The 17,250-nt window shown below is 39.5% G+C and overlaps 1 protein-coding gene across 6 annotated transcripts in view; it reads right to left on the bottom strand.

The window, feature by feature from the left end:
* LOC122863714 (disks large-associated protein 2-like) overlaps positions 1-17,250 on the bottom strand; it is a 111,592-nt gene continuing 94,342 nt past the window's right edge. For 4 of the 6 annotated variants that reach the window (XM_044170456.1, XM_044170457.1, XM_044170459.1 and 1 more), the window contains 6 exons: positions 15,327-15,685; positions 13,825-13,910; positions 13,280-13,725; positions 12,298-12,389; positions 10,643-10,795; positions 1-8,653 (listed from right to left, as the gene is read on the bottom strand). In XM_044170456.1, coding sequence (XP_044026391.1) covers positions 8,438-8,653; positions 10,643-10,795; positions 12,298-12,389; positions 13,280-13,725; positions 13,825-13,910; positions 15,327-15,685 — 1,352 coding nt within the window. In that variant the 3' untranslated portion in view covers positions 1-8,437. The remainder of the gene's footprint in view (positions 8,654-10,642; positions 10,796-12,297; positions 12,390-13,279; positions 13,726-13,824; positions 13,911-15,326; positions 15,686-17,250) is intronic. The other 2 variants (XM_044170458.1, XM_044170461.1) reach the window with 1 other exon arrangement.

Here is a 17,250-nt window from a genome sequence, read left to right as displayed (position 1 = left end):
CTGTTTTCTTCAAAAAGTTTAATTTGCATAATTATTTACAACAGATGGTTGATAGCAGTACTTTGAAGAGGCAAAATATACTGAACCACATTGATAAAGCAGGAAAATAATAAAATTATATAAATTGTTGAAACCATTTCAAAATCTTGCATTTAGAAAAGAAAGTTTACAATTCATTTATAGATAAACAAATCTAGAAATGAAATATTCAGCTTAAATTAATCTTACAAACACAAACTGATCTGTAGAATGCTGTAATACTGAGCAGCAATGAAACACTAAATAATACATTCATTTTCACTATCCTGCATGCTATCTGAAGATCTTATAAAATAATGTTGACAAAGGAACGTTAAACAACAAAAACATGGTCAAGAGCGGAAAATAGTTCCATTTAAATTAGGCATATATTATATATTTATATATGTATATTTCTGTACAAATACTGAATATTTGGCATTATATTTATCCTCATTATTGATATATCTAACAATTCAAAATAGTTTTAAGCTAACCACAAACCTTTTATACTATCAAAATTTTCTCATGTCACATTCAAAAACCCATAAGAGGCCTTCTGTTATTTCTACCCACAGCCACAACACAAGACATTTCTCCACCAAAGGCAAACAAAATTGTGACTGCTCTCTCCCCTCATAAAACATTGAAACATAAAGAACAGCACAGAAACATTTTTCCTCCCAGTTATACAGTAGCACGCAATTCAAAATAAATATGCAAATGTGGACAACATATGCCTGTATATTCTGGTTGAACTGTGATCCTATGTCCAAGAATTGGTGCAGAGATGAGCAGTGGTATTCTTCAGAGGAAATGTAGATTGATCACACTGACACAGACCCATAACACTGTAGATGGGTACTGAGTTCAAAATTAAAAAAAATAAAAAATCATAAAATCAACCTTAATAATTTACTTACAGAGGACTTACAGAAATCAAGTATGAGAAAATGTTAGATGTAAGCATCTACATTGTCTAAACAAATTCTCATTTAACGTCACCTAAGCAAAACGTTCGCCTGTTTAAAGGAATAATTTGACTTTTTGGGAAATATGCTTATTTGCTTTCTTGGAGAGATGAAAAGATTGATACTACTCTCATGTCTGTACAATAAATATGAAACTACATACAGGTGAGGGTTAGCTTAGCTCAGCATAAAGACTGGAACTGGGGAAACAGCTAGCCTGGTAACAAAATCTGCCTACCAGCATCTCTAAAGCTCCCTAATTAACATGTTATGTCCTGTTTGTTTATTCCATACAAAAATCCAGGAAAAGCACAGGTGCCAACCTGTAACCAATAACATTAAAGATGGCTAAAGTTCCACTGAAGTGTCCCAAGAAGCAATACCAGTGCCCTGAACAATTTGTGGTTTTATGATGGTCTATTTGGCAGACCAGCGTTTTCACTCTGGATAGCTAGGCTAGGCAATTAGAGGTGCTTTTAGGCAGGTTTTGTTACCTTTGGACTGAGCCAAGCTAGCTGTTTCTCCCTGCCTTCATGCTCAGTTACACTAGTCGACTGCTGGCTGTACCTTCATGTTTAACGTGAAGAAATGAGAATGGTATCGATCGACTTAGGTAACTCTCACCAAGAAAGCAAATATGCCTATTTCCCAAAATATCAGACTGTTACTTTAAGTAGCTCAACAACCACCTAAACAGTACTGTAACATCCCTCAGATTTAGGTTTGTCACAAGTCTAAAGATCAGGATGAAAGCCAACCTCAATATCTAAATTAGGCTTATTGCTTGAGGAGCAGATACACTCTCATACAGCCCAGCATTAATGCAAGCATGACATCAAAAATATGGACCATAATTACTCACTTGACTGCTGTTTGGCCTGACAACAGGCGGAACTCTGATCTATGGCATCAAAAGTCACATGATTTATGAGAAGAGAGAGCAAGCAATAGAAAGACATCTTTGCAGTGCATTTGTATCAGAACCAAGGAGAAAAGCTTTCAATGAAAACTGAATGGAGCCTCACTTGAAAAGACTGTAAAGCGTTCCTCAAGATGGTATAAGGGAAACTCAGGGCTCTTTCTTGAGGATATGACACTGCTGTTGTTGTGTGTATGTGTGTGCATTTGATGCTTTTGGTGTGTGCTGATTGTCAGAATAAACAAAAGAAAGCTAATTTAGGAAAAGTACAAGGAGAGAAGTTGGTTGATTCAGCACCTATACAGACTTCTCTGAGGTTTATCTTCAGGACAACTATTAAACGATATTAGTCTAAAATAAGGTGCGAACTGTGTTGTACAAAGCAATAAGATGTCTTGAGCAGTGACTTAACAGGGCAAAGTGACCCTGGCAAAGGAACTCTAACTTATCACATTCATGTGATCATTTTAGAGTATTACTGACAGTTAGCTGACTTTTTCTATACACTAGATATCTTGTTTTTTAAATCAGCACAAAGTAAATTGTAACTAAGTGATCATGGATGAGCTGTATAGGACTGAGTGCTGGATGACAATGACAGCACACGTTTTTGCTCCTGTAAGTGTGTAGCACAATGGACTGCGTGCTTGCAGGAGTGAAAGGTGATCTGCATCGGGGCCTGCAAGCTCTGCCGCCCCACAGAAGTACTGCTGCATAGTACACAGGCATGACAAAATGTTCCTGTGGAGATCACAACTACTCCTAATATACCATGTTCGCTAAAAACACTTAACCGTGAGGTAAATAGCTGTAGGTGAGCCTGCCCGTCGTTGTATGAAAACACTATTGCACTTTTTGGCTGGTCAAGTTTTGTCAGTCTCTAGATTCTGTAGATGTAGACGCCAAAAAAGGCAAAAACATCATAAGATTACAATATCACAGCTAGGAGAAAAAATAGAGAAACACCTTTAAATAAATGATCTTTTAAGATTTGCTGAAATGGATGTGACATCCACTCTGAGATGTTTACACCGTCATTTCCACTCACAGAAATCCAATGATTTCCTACAATTCACTTTGTTTTCAATGGATCTTTATCCGCTGTCATAACATCTAAATTCAGTTCTAAAAATGTAACTGCATCATGGTGAATCATAGCAGAACCTCTATGTGATCTAAACCAAATATAAAAAAAAAAGAAGAGGAAAACAAATGTTAGCAAATCCTCCTTTGATATCCTCTAGACCGCATTGTGCTGAAGTTTATTACAGTAGGACGTTTGGATTAGTCAAATATAAATGTAAATTAGTTTTAAATTCTGCAGTACGACCCAGCCCAGTTTCCAGCCCTTTGTTAATGGTATTACGGACAAACCTGCACTTTAAGAGGTGTTGCAGTCCTTTCATGTATCTCGACCCAAAACATTCACCCACAGAGTCCTATGAGAATCAAACTGTAAGGCACCTGAGGATTTGTAATGTACATAATTGCCACACTCCTAAGCCCCTCATAGCATGGTGGGTAAAAATATGTGACACAGACGCAAAAAAAAATGTGCGTTTCATCAGAGATGACGAGTGATATACAGCAACAGGAAAATGGTACCATGATTATAGAATAGCCCCGCATGATACCACAAAAACACATATGCTTAGTATCTATAATTCTGTCATCATGTGTATTTCATGTCACACATACTGTAATAGTGTATATCACTCGCAGCAGCTGGTGTCCCTGTGACTTTTGAGGACATCTTTGTGTCTGATATCAGTCTTACTGATAGGTGATTGGTGCAAAAACAGCTGAAGTGACATCATTTTTCACTCAAGCCAGTGACGGTGAGGTCGGGAGGTCTGGTTCCTGTTAATCTTCGCCCCTGTTCTGTCCCTTTTACTCTCTCCCACTTGGTTTGACAAGCTGATCAAGCAGGAAAGGTAATTTAGTTTTCTATGTGCTAAACCAACCTCATTACCTACTATCAACACTTTGACTTTGTAGATTTTACTCATGCCTACTGGTTGGAAAGTGAAATTGATTCAAACAATTTGCAAGGAAATTCCAGAAATTACGAACCTGAAGCTACAAAAAGACAAAAAGCTCTGTTTGAACAGTTTTTGTTTGTTTTAAAGGAAACCCTGTAATGATGATAATGAGTACCAGATCATCAAGTACTACACATGATGGAATCACAGTATGCAGTCTGCAGGAAGTAGACTTGATTTGCATGACTTTCAGTCAGGTGGAAGAGCAGTTGGATTGTTAAAGTAGCCCATCAGCTGTAATGTCATAATTAAAAGAGGCTGTTGTTAGTCCCTCTGAGGGCAAAACTTAGGTGAAATAAATGAGGACTTTAATATTTCAAAGCTAACAGTATCCTACATCAAGCCAAAAGATGAGTGAATATGCTGATATTTATAGACTTACAAGGGAGATAGAAGATAGCATGACAAAGATAGCCAAAGAAAACAGACGTTTGTTCTTGTCAACCAAAACAGTGGCACTACACATTCTACTCTGGTTAACATCTGTTTAATGACTACCACAGTGGCTATATATCAGTGTTTAGCAAAGCCAGCCTTGATTTACTCTTAACCATGTTTAGCTGGATTAGATAATAATGTATAAACTTCCGTTTATCAGTCCTCTCTAAGCCTTTCATATATTAGTTCCCCTTTAAAATTTGCATGGGCACAATAGAAGAATAAATTATTATTTATTTATAAATAATAATATAAAAAAACCTCTCCCTCCTAGTTAGAGGTATTCCAAATAATCTAATTGTGACTAGTTGACCAAGCAGGGCCAAGAGAAGGTTAGCAGGTAAATTCTATGTTGTAGAAAAAGTACTGAATGTGTTACTTCCCTATACTCTATCTCTACACCAAATTGTAATGGAATAAGTGGGCATCCTTGGTATCTTGACACATTTTGAGAGGAGAGAAATAGACTGAAACACTGACACAGACACTCATAGGAAATGAATTGCCAATTTGTTCTTCAGAGTGAATTTGAACAGGAAAAGGCTTAATACGATGAAATGACATCAAACAATTTTGGTTCCTGTTTAAAGAGGGTAATTAAACGGAATCAGCCACAATCTGTGGGGTCCTCCTTTGAAATACTCTATGAATGGTGTGTTAATGTTGGAGGTAAAGCCCCTTAATGGAAGAAGATTCTGTATTTTTAAACAAATTAGAGAATTCATTGAACTTAAAAGTAAGCCCTTGTCATCTTATCAGCTTCTGTAATTATATAATGCACTTGATTTTTCGAGCAAATTATTCTTCCCTTCACTTGCTAGTCCTTCAGTCTATACTGGGGCACAGTGTATATACAGTACAGAGATATACAGTTAAACTAAATTACTCGACTTGAATATGGTTTAAAGAATGTGAGTTACAAAGGAAGCTGGAAAATGTCTTGTAAATATATTTATTGATGTATATAAATCTAAACTAAGAAAATTAGTGAATTTACTAATTCTTACAGTCTATAGACCTCTCTGTGTAAACGTATCAGGAAATATGGTTCATAGTTTATACACTGCATGAGGACCTTCGCACAGCCTATTCTTTTATCTGTACTTGAATTGTGACTACAAGGACTTGTAAATATAAATGGGCCAGCACTGCCTTTTTTAATTATAATCAATTTATTGTATTATTTCTTGGAAGCTGCACGAATTGATCCTACTAGGACTCCAGTTTTTATATGTGTTGAAACGAGAGAATCTATTCTGAGAGATACATGTTTGTGTTTGTGTACTTCCTGTGAAAATCGGAGAGATAACTTTTAAGATGCAGTGAACCTGAAATCAGTGTGAAATGATGTATTGCCCTTGGTGACCTGGCATTTCGTCTTCTATTATTTTTGTGCCCTTTCATATGTCATCTTAAAACCAATCAAATAAATTAGAAAAAAAAGTTAATTGAGTTTAATAAAAAATTAAATAAAAAGTTTGGGAGTGACTTCTCTCCTGATTTTCCAGTATCTGCTCATCTCCTGGGTCATTTTTTTGCATCGTTAGGGGCTCTACATTCATGAGTGTTTTAGTTAAGGCCGTCTGGTAAGGTAAGGGTTTCAGATTTAGCACTGATGTAGACATGTCACGACGTAAACTACTTCCGCTATTGGTCAGACAAATGCAAGCAAAATATACCCCATTATAATCCCTCCCGACAAATACGACTCACTGCCTCACACAGTATTTACAGTACACAGACTGTTCTCCCCTTCTGAGTGCTATTCTCATTACAATAAAATGGGACACATTAAACACTGTACTGCAGCATAATTCTAGTGGCCCTATATTGACATTTGTTTTAATTATCTGGGGTTACATTGGCAAATGAGGATGAATGGGCATGTATTGCAAAATGTTAGGGAAACATTGTTGGTGTTTTATAAAATATGGACGGGTACAATACAGTATGTTCAGCTAGCCATAGCAGTATGCCCTTGGCTCAGGGTGGGCATAATAGATTTTACTTTAAGGTTGGTGGAATGTCAAAGCCTGTAATCTCTCCCATCTGATAAATAAATATCCCTGACCTCTTTGCATGTTAGAAAGGAAGTTAAACCATAAAACCTTCTCCTCATTTACATCACTGAGGGCAAGAGCATTGCAAAGATGATCTTTTCTAAAGTCACAATCTACCACAAGTCATCGGAGAGACAACGGGCACCATATTAATAAATCTCTGTTTAAAAAGTCCTTGAGTGTGTGTGTGCGTGCACATAGGACTGGGTAAAGGACAACAGTTTTAGAGTAAAAAGCAGCACCATTTACTATAGTAACTGAATATTGTTAAAGTGTCATTTGCACCTGTCTTTCCTAGACTACATGAGCAGATCAAAATTACAACAGAAGTGTTTTCATTATGCCCCACTTGGAACAAAAGGTTGGATGCAGTGTGTTATGAGATATGGTTTCTGTTAGCTGAGAAACACCCCTTAATAAGCAAGACAAACGCACTGTCAAATCAACCCACAACTGTTTCAACTATAAATACTAAATGTATACTGTAGATTGTGATGTTGGTCATATGATAGATACTGTAAGTATAATTAAGTGTTAGAATCACAATATTGTAGTTACGAGAGGCCTGAATGCCATCAGAAAGAAATGAAACCAAAACAACACAAGGTGCAGTTTATATGACCTATAGAGTAACATGAAATTCTGTAGTAAATTTTCCATATCTGTCCTTGCAATTCAACTGCAACAATATCACATGAGCTTCATAAACTACATTTCCCTTGGAAATACAAACATGAATATTATAAGGTGCAAAATGCATTGTTTGATACAGTCACCTCTTCCAGGCTGCGCAAAACTGTCTTTTGTTAATAATTCATATTTGTTCTGCAATGGAAATGCATCCAGCAGCAAATAACGTACATAGCTTAAAATTGTCTAGTCCTAAGAGGGGATGGTATTACATGAGTGAAAATGAATAATTGCTGAAGTGATGGTCTAGGAGTTTTAGCCTTATTTTCAGATCTCATTCAGCAACACTGGTCAACAGCTGCAGCATGCCTGGTTAAAGATGGATAGATGATACATAGCTAGAAAGATAGTATAGAGTACAGCTGTGCAGCACCTCAGACATGCTGTCGAACATTTTTAACACCGTTCTATTTTGACTTTTTGAGAAATCGATCAACCAAGGTACCAGGTTTTACCCACCTACGTATAAAAGGCTGGGTGTGAAGTTTAAACCTCATCAAAAAGAATCTTATTTGCATTCTTTTCAGCAGTTCCACAATAATCTACATATTTTTTAAGGCCTTTTCACCTTGCTGAGACACATCACTGTGGGAAACATCAATCTCTGCTGCCGCTGTTCCTTCACACAGGGTGCTTTAGCCCAAGACCATTGTTGCTGGTGAGAAACTCTAGAAAAGTTGCACTTTGTGTTTCCCTTTGAATGTGGCAAGTATAGCATTACTCTTACTCACAGCGGGGCAATGGCAACAATGGAGAAGACTGGAGATTTAACAATAATGGCTATGACCAAATAAATCACTTGACTTAATGTTGCTCAAAAAAATACCCTTGTGGGTTTAAAGCTACACTAGGCAACTTCATATGTTAGTGGCTCATGTTTACAAATCTAGTTGGCCTGTGTTCAGTTTTAACCAAAGAATACCAAAACGTCAAGAACGTCAAATGGTCTAACGCTGGTGTGTCCAGATTTCTCAGTTTCATTTGAAATGTTTAATTTATTACTTTCTGTGGGAAAAGACCGTCCACACCTGACTCAACTGATTCACCTGACTTCTCACTCAGGGAAGATGGGGCGTTCTTCCCTTTGGCAGTGCCACATTGTCAATTAAGCTGATAAAAAAAAGGATGTATTTCAACTGAAATCTTGCCTAGTGTAGCTTCAGTAAGTGAATGGCAACAGATGATGAAAAAGTGTGCGAGCAGTGATAGATGATGACAGCAGGAGGAGGCTGGATGTGACGCAACGAGCTGGTGTTGGGTGGAGGTGGACAAGGGGAGCTGAGGATGAATCCGTGGACCTCAAAGCCGTGTCTGGGCTTCAGGGATGTAGATCTCGATGCTGTCTGCCCTCTCTGTGGCTGAGTTCTGTCTGAAAGAAGCTGCTCGTTTGGCAGCCATGAGGCGTCTGCGGGCTTCCTGTCGCTGGCGGTCCTGAAGGTCCAGAGAGCGTTCTCGCATCATACCGCCACGTCCCTTGGCCGGCCGCTTTGGCATAGGTGGTGGCCACTTCCGTTCCTAAGGATACAGAATGACATGATTAAACAAGGTAAAGGCTTATTACAATAGCAATGTGTGTAAAACAATGTATCTAATGTATGTTAGGAGTGTCGATGGATGCTGGATAATATAAATTATAGACCAATTTTTTTGAAAGCCCTTAAACCTTAAACCTCCTAAATGGATTATGAATAGTCAATGGACAACCGGAATATTTTTTTCATTCTAGTGATGGTAATTTTATATTGCTTTATTAAGTTTGGTCATTGTAGATCATCTCTTTATGGAAAAACAAGAGAAACTATTTATTCAGCTCAGTACAAGAACTCATAATTGAGGGTTATGAGGAAAAAAAGCAATATTAACCAGCAGACGAAACACTGCCAGAGTGGCTTTTCATAAGGAATAATTTCATGAGGAAATCGGGCAGAAAATGCTAAATGTTTAATCAGTGCAGATAAATTAAATGCTAATAGGAGCTTTATTCACTATTGAGTGTGTGGTTTTGGATAAATTTGGCTATAAGCCTTCAATATATGGACTCTTGGTATCTTGGGTACACGTGTGTATCATGGACAGACCCAGATCCAACTTTGTTATCAGAGGTTGTGAGAACAGAAATGGCTAAAAGATATTTCCACCAGCAGCAGAGGCCACAATATGAGAAATCAGAATTCTCACTGTTGCTGAGGTGCTGTATATTTATGCAGCAGAAAGACATTGTATGAACAAAACCTGCCTTATGTGATCCAGAAGCTGTTTGCTTAGCAACTAGAAACACTACAGAAACTGCTGTTATTGATTATGTAGCCAGAACATTAACCTTACAAAACCTGTTTGCAAATGGTACAACATTTACTGGTGAAGGCCATAAATCTGAACACACTAATCTACAATAACTTTTGAATGCAAGGCAACCTTTTCTGACTGCTTGGCAAGCTGGTGTTGATGTAAAACTGTGCCTGCCTTGAAGGAGAGAAGCCCAATAGAGAGCATCTGTGTCACTGTTAGGGCTCGGCTTCATGGAGCTTGCAATGTGCCCATTAACTGCTGGAGGTAAATAACTCCCTTACAACTACAACTGTAGCATGAAGATAATTATCCAAGTGCCCTGAAGGATCTTGTCTATCTCTAAAAACACATAACCATCTAAATGTGCTTCTTACAAATTCAGCTCCCTTATCTATAAGCACCACTCTTACAAATGTGCTTTTATTTCAGCTCTTGGGTATTGGATCTTTTATTTTCTGATTATTAATATTTGTACATTTCATCTAACAATAATCTAATCATGTTTTTAATTTTTACTTTGTACAGTGACATACTTTGAAGAATTCCAAGTATGTCAAAAGTTACTGAACTTTCATGTATAACTGCCTTTTTGACATAACATTGAATGTTTCAAGCCAGCAAATAGCACAAATAGCCAGTGCAAATGTAGTGTAACAATTAAAGGCAAGGTTTTGTATATGTTTAAACGCTGTGCAAAAATGTATTATCGCTGCAAAGATAGTCCCCTGTTTTTTTCTTTTTCTTCACCCATTAGTTAGTCTGTTAACAAGGAATCTCAAAATAATACTGTGCATGAATTTCCATTAAGTACAATTGGTTTGACATCACTTGATGCTGGTACAAAGCAGGCTTAAACACCATTGTTCACTACTTTACCTTACAGTACCGCAGACCAAAAGCAGGTGATGAGTTACGATGACAATATGGATCAGACAGATAAAACAAGTCCCACATTATTCTATAGACTCAACTGATGATTTTAACAGGAAAACATTTTAGAGGATGCTACTAGCTGTTTACGCTGAACTGATGTTGCCTCCTAACATTGTCCCTGCAGTGTTCTGATAAGAATGATTAACCTCCTGCTGGTCACAAGCTTAAAAAAGGAAGGCAAATGTTGTCACTGTGTTAAAAGCTGAGCAAGTTCATCTGGAACCCATTAAGACTAATTATTATGAGTGTGTGGATCCCTGGGCAAACAGCTACCAGTTTTACCTTCTTCTCTGGGCTCTCCACCAGCTGCCACTGGTTGCTCTTGATCTGCTGCAGCTCATCAAACTTGGCAGTGACGTCATCGATGGAAAGCTGCAAGAGGTCCCAGAATCCAGCCAGGTCCTGAGATGTGGGTCTGGGCATGGCACTGGGGTCCTGTAGAGACAGTGGAGTACAAAATATAGTGGGTTTTTTGTATTTAAGTGAACTGATTTGAAATAAGAACATATTTCAGTACAACTATCAAATCTATGTTCGCAACTACAACTTACTTTCCGGACATATTGCTACTCATAGCCACCACTGTGTGGCAGTACAGCACCAACATTGGTTCATAACCTCAACTGACAGTCCCTAGGAACATGCCTCTATTTGCATCTTTTCAACAGCAGAGTTGGTCTTATGTGTGCTGTAGCAACTACGATGATTAATGATTATCAAAGGTTACTTTTATCAATTTCGCTCAAATCAAGCATCATATGTACTGTATGTGCCCTCTTAAGAATTTTCTTTCTTTTCCAACACGTGTGCTCAAATTACTGTCAGCACAGGTGTTTTAGCAGAATAAAAAAAATATTATTCTACTGTAATTTTTGCGAAATTATCACTATTCTGTGAAATTGAAATTGAAAAATCTGGTGCTCATTGTTTCTGCATTTCTGTGGTGCATTGCTGTTGATGATACCTAATGTGTCTACTGCAACTCAATCAGGCAGCCACATACAGCCATGTGCTCATTACCACAGACAGCAAACACAGAATGAGTGTGATCTCAGACCAAGGAAAGGTCAAGTCAAGGTATTAAGTCAAAATTGAAAGCATGTTCAGAGCTTTTCATAGGCACATTGTGCAGTTCCTCCTTCGTCCAGCAGGGAAACGGAGTCGTTGTCTCATTCAGACCATAGATTCAGACACGTCTGAAAGCTCAGGGCAATCTAAGGCTTGTCACTACCAATGTTAGACTTAATTCATCATCCCATTATCTTTCGGGAGAGAGGGAGAGAGCATGGCCCAAAACCATCCAAAAGAGAGCAACACACCGAGTTAAGACACACACAAACGCACAAAAAATAAAATAACACAAGGCAGTGAGAAAGCAGGCAGATTTCAACCACCTCCACAAGGTTTTGCATTTCATTAAAAAATGTAGCTACGCTTTAGTAAGGTGTGATTAAGTGCCTGCCTGCCTCTTTCACTGTCTCTCTCTACTATATCTGTAGAAACATTCCCACTTATGACACTATCATCTTCTAATATATGCTGACTCTGTGGATAGTTAGCATTAGAAAAGGTATGAGTTTCCAGTCGACGTGACATGAGGGCTAAACAGTGAGACAGTGTGGCAGTCCATTATTCAAACTCTGAGATCCCATTCAAACTGCTGCCTCTGTGCTGTAATGGATCGCCTCAACACAGGTGCTGCTTCCTATTGGAATTCCCCTTTCGTTTCCTGTAGGATCAATAGCGGCAAAGGGACTGCTTCACTATTGATCTCTGTGTTCCATTTCTGGAAGGCGCACAAGTGCAGCGTCAGGCCGAACACCTTCAAGACAAGCCTATCAACAATTTTCCTCTTGATCTTTTGTGTTGTTCTATGTAACAGATTAACAGTATGTAGGTCGATACACTGTTCTTGTTCACAAACACATACTACTCACCAGATTCTGCTGACATAGCCAGTAAAACTGCTGAAACTTTTGAGACATTAGTAGCTGAGCACTTCCTACTGCACTCCGGATTTTTCCTAGGACTGATGGACACACACACACACACACACACACATACATACACAGAGAGAGAAAGAGAGAGATTCTGGTTTTATCACTGACATGTTGGCAAAGGCCAATATCTTTCAGGCAGTCATTCACAAGGATCCAATCTGCTCACAAAACGCCAATCACGATTCTGTGTTTTCATAGTCAACATGACAGCTAATACTGTGAATGTTCACTTTGGTTATATTCATACTGCAAAACAAGCGTGAATTCACAATAGCTGCGATCATGTACGTGCATGCATCCACGCTCACGTTCATGCATTCACACACACACACACAACCTCACGAGTGTACCACAAACAGTTCATGAGTTATGAAAGGGGGTGTGGCTAACATGTAGGGGCGGGGCAAACCATCACCAATGAAAACGGAACTCTGTTTAGTCCAATGATGCTTCCCACAAGTGTCTACGACAACCAGTTCCTGAGTTATGAAAGGGAACGTTGCAAAATGGTGTGTGTATTTGTATGTCTGTCTATCTGTGTGTGTGTGTGTGTTGTATAAAGACACACACACACACACACACACACACAGATAAACAGACGTACAAATACACACAAGTTTGGTCATGTTACGTGAATCCGTTTAGAAGTTATGCGCCTTTTTGTTATAGGCCACTCCCACTGCCACACCCCCTTTTTGCTAATTGCTGGCGTAAACAGGTGCAAGCAGAGCCCCACACACACACACACACACACACACACACACTTGACCTCCATGCCAAATTTCAGCCTAGGGCGAAAACTGTGTGTGGGGAAATTTTTGTGGACCGACCGACAGACTGTTATAGAGCTGCTGGTCGCAGCTAAAAAGAATAGAGCACATATCATGAAAGCATTAACCTCAGACAACAAAAACAGCACCTGCTTTGACAAGAATGTAGCTTCCCTCAGGACACTCACTCTCCTCTGACAGGTCATGCTCCTCTGCTTCTCTCTCCATCTCTTTGCACCATCCCTCCAGCCGCTTGGTTTCATTGTGAAGGAGCTGCATAAACCAGCTGCCGTCCCTGCGAAGGGGGGACACTCGGCCTGCGTCGGTGCTCTCCAGACTGGGTTCAACCAGCCAAGGTTCAGGCTGCGGGCTGGAGGGCCCACTGGAAGGCCTGTAGTCCTCCCTGTAACTGAACAGACCCTGTGTGCGCACCGTACGGATGGCCCCATACTGCGTGGGTGTGCTGGGCTCAGAGTGGCGACCGAAGCCACCACCAAACTGCAGGCCCTTGTCCTCCATGGAGGGAAAGCCCTCCAACTCCATGTCTGCTTGTACTGCAGTGGTCACGCTGTTGGAGCGCTTGAACCTCCCATGCCTAAAAATGCATGAGTTACAAGAACAATGCTTGCAAATGCAACTTTAAATGTACTAAACTTTGACTATGGACACTGTTTCTTCTGTCTGAGCCACATACCGTTTTTGATCCTCCACCTGGATCCCTATTGAATGGAACTGAGGAAGGCCTTTACTTTCAGTCTCAGAGTCTGTCACAGTTTCCACCTGGTAAATACAGACAATCATCATTCACAGCTGAAATGTGCAGACACACCAAAGTACATACACACGCAAAAGGACAGCTTCACATTTAGACAATTCTTACTTATTACTGTACAGGTGTCTTTTTGGTGCTAAACAAGAACCATAAGATGCTCAGCAGAAGGAGGTGGTGAACATATAGCCAGGGCAACTGTAGGAAACCAGCACTTGTAAGTGAGAATCACAGACAAGACCATTCTGTAATGATACACAATGATACATGGTCTGGAGGATAAAATGTAGTGCTCTCCAAGGTTCTCAAAAAAATGAAAAAGTAACATCATGTACAATTGTAGTGTGGCTACTTGCATGGATGTCACCAGAATAAGTTCAGCTTCATCCAGGATTTTGGTACTAAGGAAACTGAAAATAGAAAGTTGGCAATGGAATCATCAACTAGCTGAAATCTGGGTCAGGACTGGCACAGTGTCCACTCTAAACAGCTACATTTGCCAGAGGACCATCAATTGTTTTGGACAACATACTCAGTATTGCCCACAAGAAACGTCTGTGGGCAACATGCAGGTACAACATGGTCCATGCAGACAGCCACCTCCAAAGTTAGAGCTAACAACTGAGGACACTTGCCTCCAGGACATGCAGCGGCTACTTAAGTTAGTCAGACAGTTAGCACATAAAGCAGAATCTTGAGGTGGAACTACTTGTTCAGGTATGGGCTATTATATGATCTGGCCAATGCAATCAGCTAGCTCAAGAAGAACTTAACAGGTTAAGAACCCAAATCACAAACTAGAACAAAGAGAGTAAGAGAGATCCTCAATGTGCTCTTATTATCTCATTAGTGCTGCCTTTGAATAAGCCCTGTCCATGTAATTGTACAGCCTGACACGTGTAAAGGTCAACAAGACTCCAAAACCTTATGGAGTACTTCACACAGATTGGTACATTTGGGAATTTGTAATATGCAAAAAAATGACAAGATTGACTAATTTGCATGTGTAGTTTTATTACCAGTTTGAAGTCTGCCTGGAGATGTGGACATAGAGTAAGTCTTCAATAAAGAAACCAAATTCTCTTGCCATGTAATAATCCAGTGGTGCAATGCTGCAATGCAACTGAAACAACTACCTACAGTACATAAAAAATGTGCCTGTTGTGTTCTTCTTTGGTAATAAAAAAAGTGTATTTGGTTGATTTAAGTGATTTTACTGAGAACCCTGAGAGATGGTTTTACTGTGACTGGATTTTACAGGACAGCTCTCGTACATATTAACACTGAATATCAAAATGACAAAAAAAGGAATTGTCCTTTCAGCCAGGACTAGATAGAAGAAGACAGATGAGATTGGTGTAATTAGCATGAAGGCTGGATAGTGAGTGTGGTGGCTGAGAAGAGAGCCGAGTGACATCGTCAGATACCTGTATCCCAATAGAGGAACGTGGGGTTTTGAGGTACTCCTCGGCCTTGGACACCAGCACTGCTTTGTCACACGTCTGGACAGAGCTGTGGCTGCCCAAAGATGCATGCCTCTTGCCTGCTGCTGACTCCATGGCCATGGTGACTGCCTTGGTGCTGTCCAGGCTGTCCGTGGAGCTGTAGATGGGACGACCAAGGCTATCTGTGGTCCACAGACCGCCCCGTGGATGCCTGCCCTCATGGTAGGCATCTTGAGTGGACTCTGTACTGCTCTGGGCTGTCACAGAGATAAGAGGCTTGGTGGTGGTGCGCGGGGGCACAGGAGGTGGAGTCTTCTTGTAACTGGGAGGGTATGATACCGCTGGATAGCACAAGCAGGATGAGAGGACGAGGACAAGGCAAGACAAGGGTAGAGGATAAAATAAAACATGAGAATGAAAAATGTGGCCAAAAGCTGACAAGGGCCAAGTGCTGCAGTTCACCTGTATCACACAGTGTGTGATAGAAGAGCGTCATAGCATGATGGGAGATTAGGCATCAGGGCACTTAAAGCAAGTGAAATGTCAGTAAGGTGAAAAGCAACAGCAGCTTTGTAATATGTCTGTGTTTACTGGGGATATGCAATGAAGGATTACAGGGGAAATTAGCTCTTTCAAGTGCAAATGAGAATCTGATGGTAATCCATCCAGATGGACCTCACAGCAGAGTTGGAAATGTACCAACTTCACTTGCTGGATATTTTTTCAAAGCTATGATAAAATACTGACTTAATATGTAGTTGATCAGCATACACATTTTCAAAATAATTTTCATGGATTTTTTTTATTTTTATGGAAAAGATAATCACATTCTAGGAAATCCGTGGGTAAATAAGTCATGGAAAAACCTACTGAACTTTGTTAGATTTTGAGTAGGGTGTTTATTTTATTTGGTGCACAAAGCAAGAATGAACTGAACTGGCTATGAACTGGATATATCTTGTTTGTTTTTCTGACTATTAAGTTATGAAAGGTTACCAAACCTCCTAGATTATGGGAGGAACTACTGAATGAGCGGCGCTTGTACAGTAGATGATTCCATTGTATGAATGTGGATAATAAGGTGCTTGAAACTCAATGAGTGCAGACACGATGGATCCATTTGCAGACAGTACTTTGACTGACATGAGACTTATTTTTGAAAAGAACTTGACTGTTAAACTAGTTTAGCTGAATTTATGAGTAAATGCAAATATTTCTCTTTTAAGAGATTGCAATACATAAAGTAAATTTGCTCCATTCATTTTAAAGAAAATAGCATCCATTTTCATTCCAAACAATGTTCCTTCACATCTTGAGCATAATCGCTAATGTCCAACATGAGGGTGAATATCCATAATCCCCATTCAAGAGTTTATGTCAAATTTTAACCTTAAAAAAATCTGCATGAATCTCAGACAAGAATGATACTGTTAGAAACATAATAGGTCACACTTTCTTTACAAGTATAAGCTGAATCAAGACGCACCTATAATGGCCCTGATGAGGAGTCACTCATTCACCCCTACAGTGCTTCTGATCAGTTAATTTAGTCATCCACTTGTGATGTCTCCTATTCTCATTTATTATTTACATAAGTTTATATAGTAAAATATTCAGCATACTGAGTTCATTACTTGATACTGCAAGATTGTTGTGCTTTGCCTACTCAAACACATGCTGTATGCTGGCGTAAACAGGTGCAGGCAGAGCCCCACACACACACAAACCATTTTGGATTACAGGTAATTAAGTGCAATAAGAAATAAGAAACCACAGGGAACTCTGTTAAGCTAAATCCAGTCACAGACTTGACTTCCTTCCAACTTGAACGGGCTGCAGTTCTGCAAGACACAGTGGGTGGATACCAAAATGAAAAGAGCACAGTGACTCAGGCAGCATGCAACTC

The sequence above is a fragment of the Siniperca chuatsi genome, linkage group LG16 (genome assembly GCF_020085105.1).
Source record: "Siniperca chuatsi isolate FFG_IHB_CAS linkage group LG16, ASM2008510v1, whole genome shotgun sequence".
Classification (NCBI taxonomy): domain Eukaryota; kingdom Metazoa; phylum Chordata; class Actinopteri; order Centrarchiformes; family Sinipercidae; genus Siniperca; species Siniperca chuatsi.
This window is presented reverse-complemented; position numbering and strand designations above follow the sequence as displayed.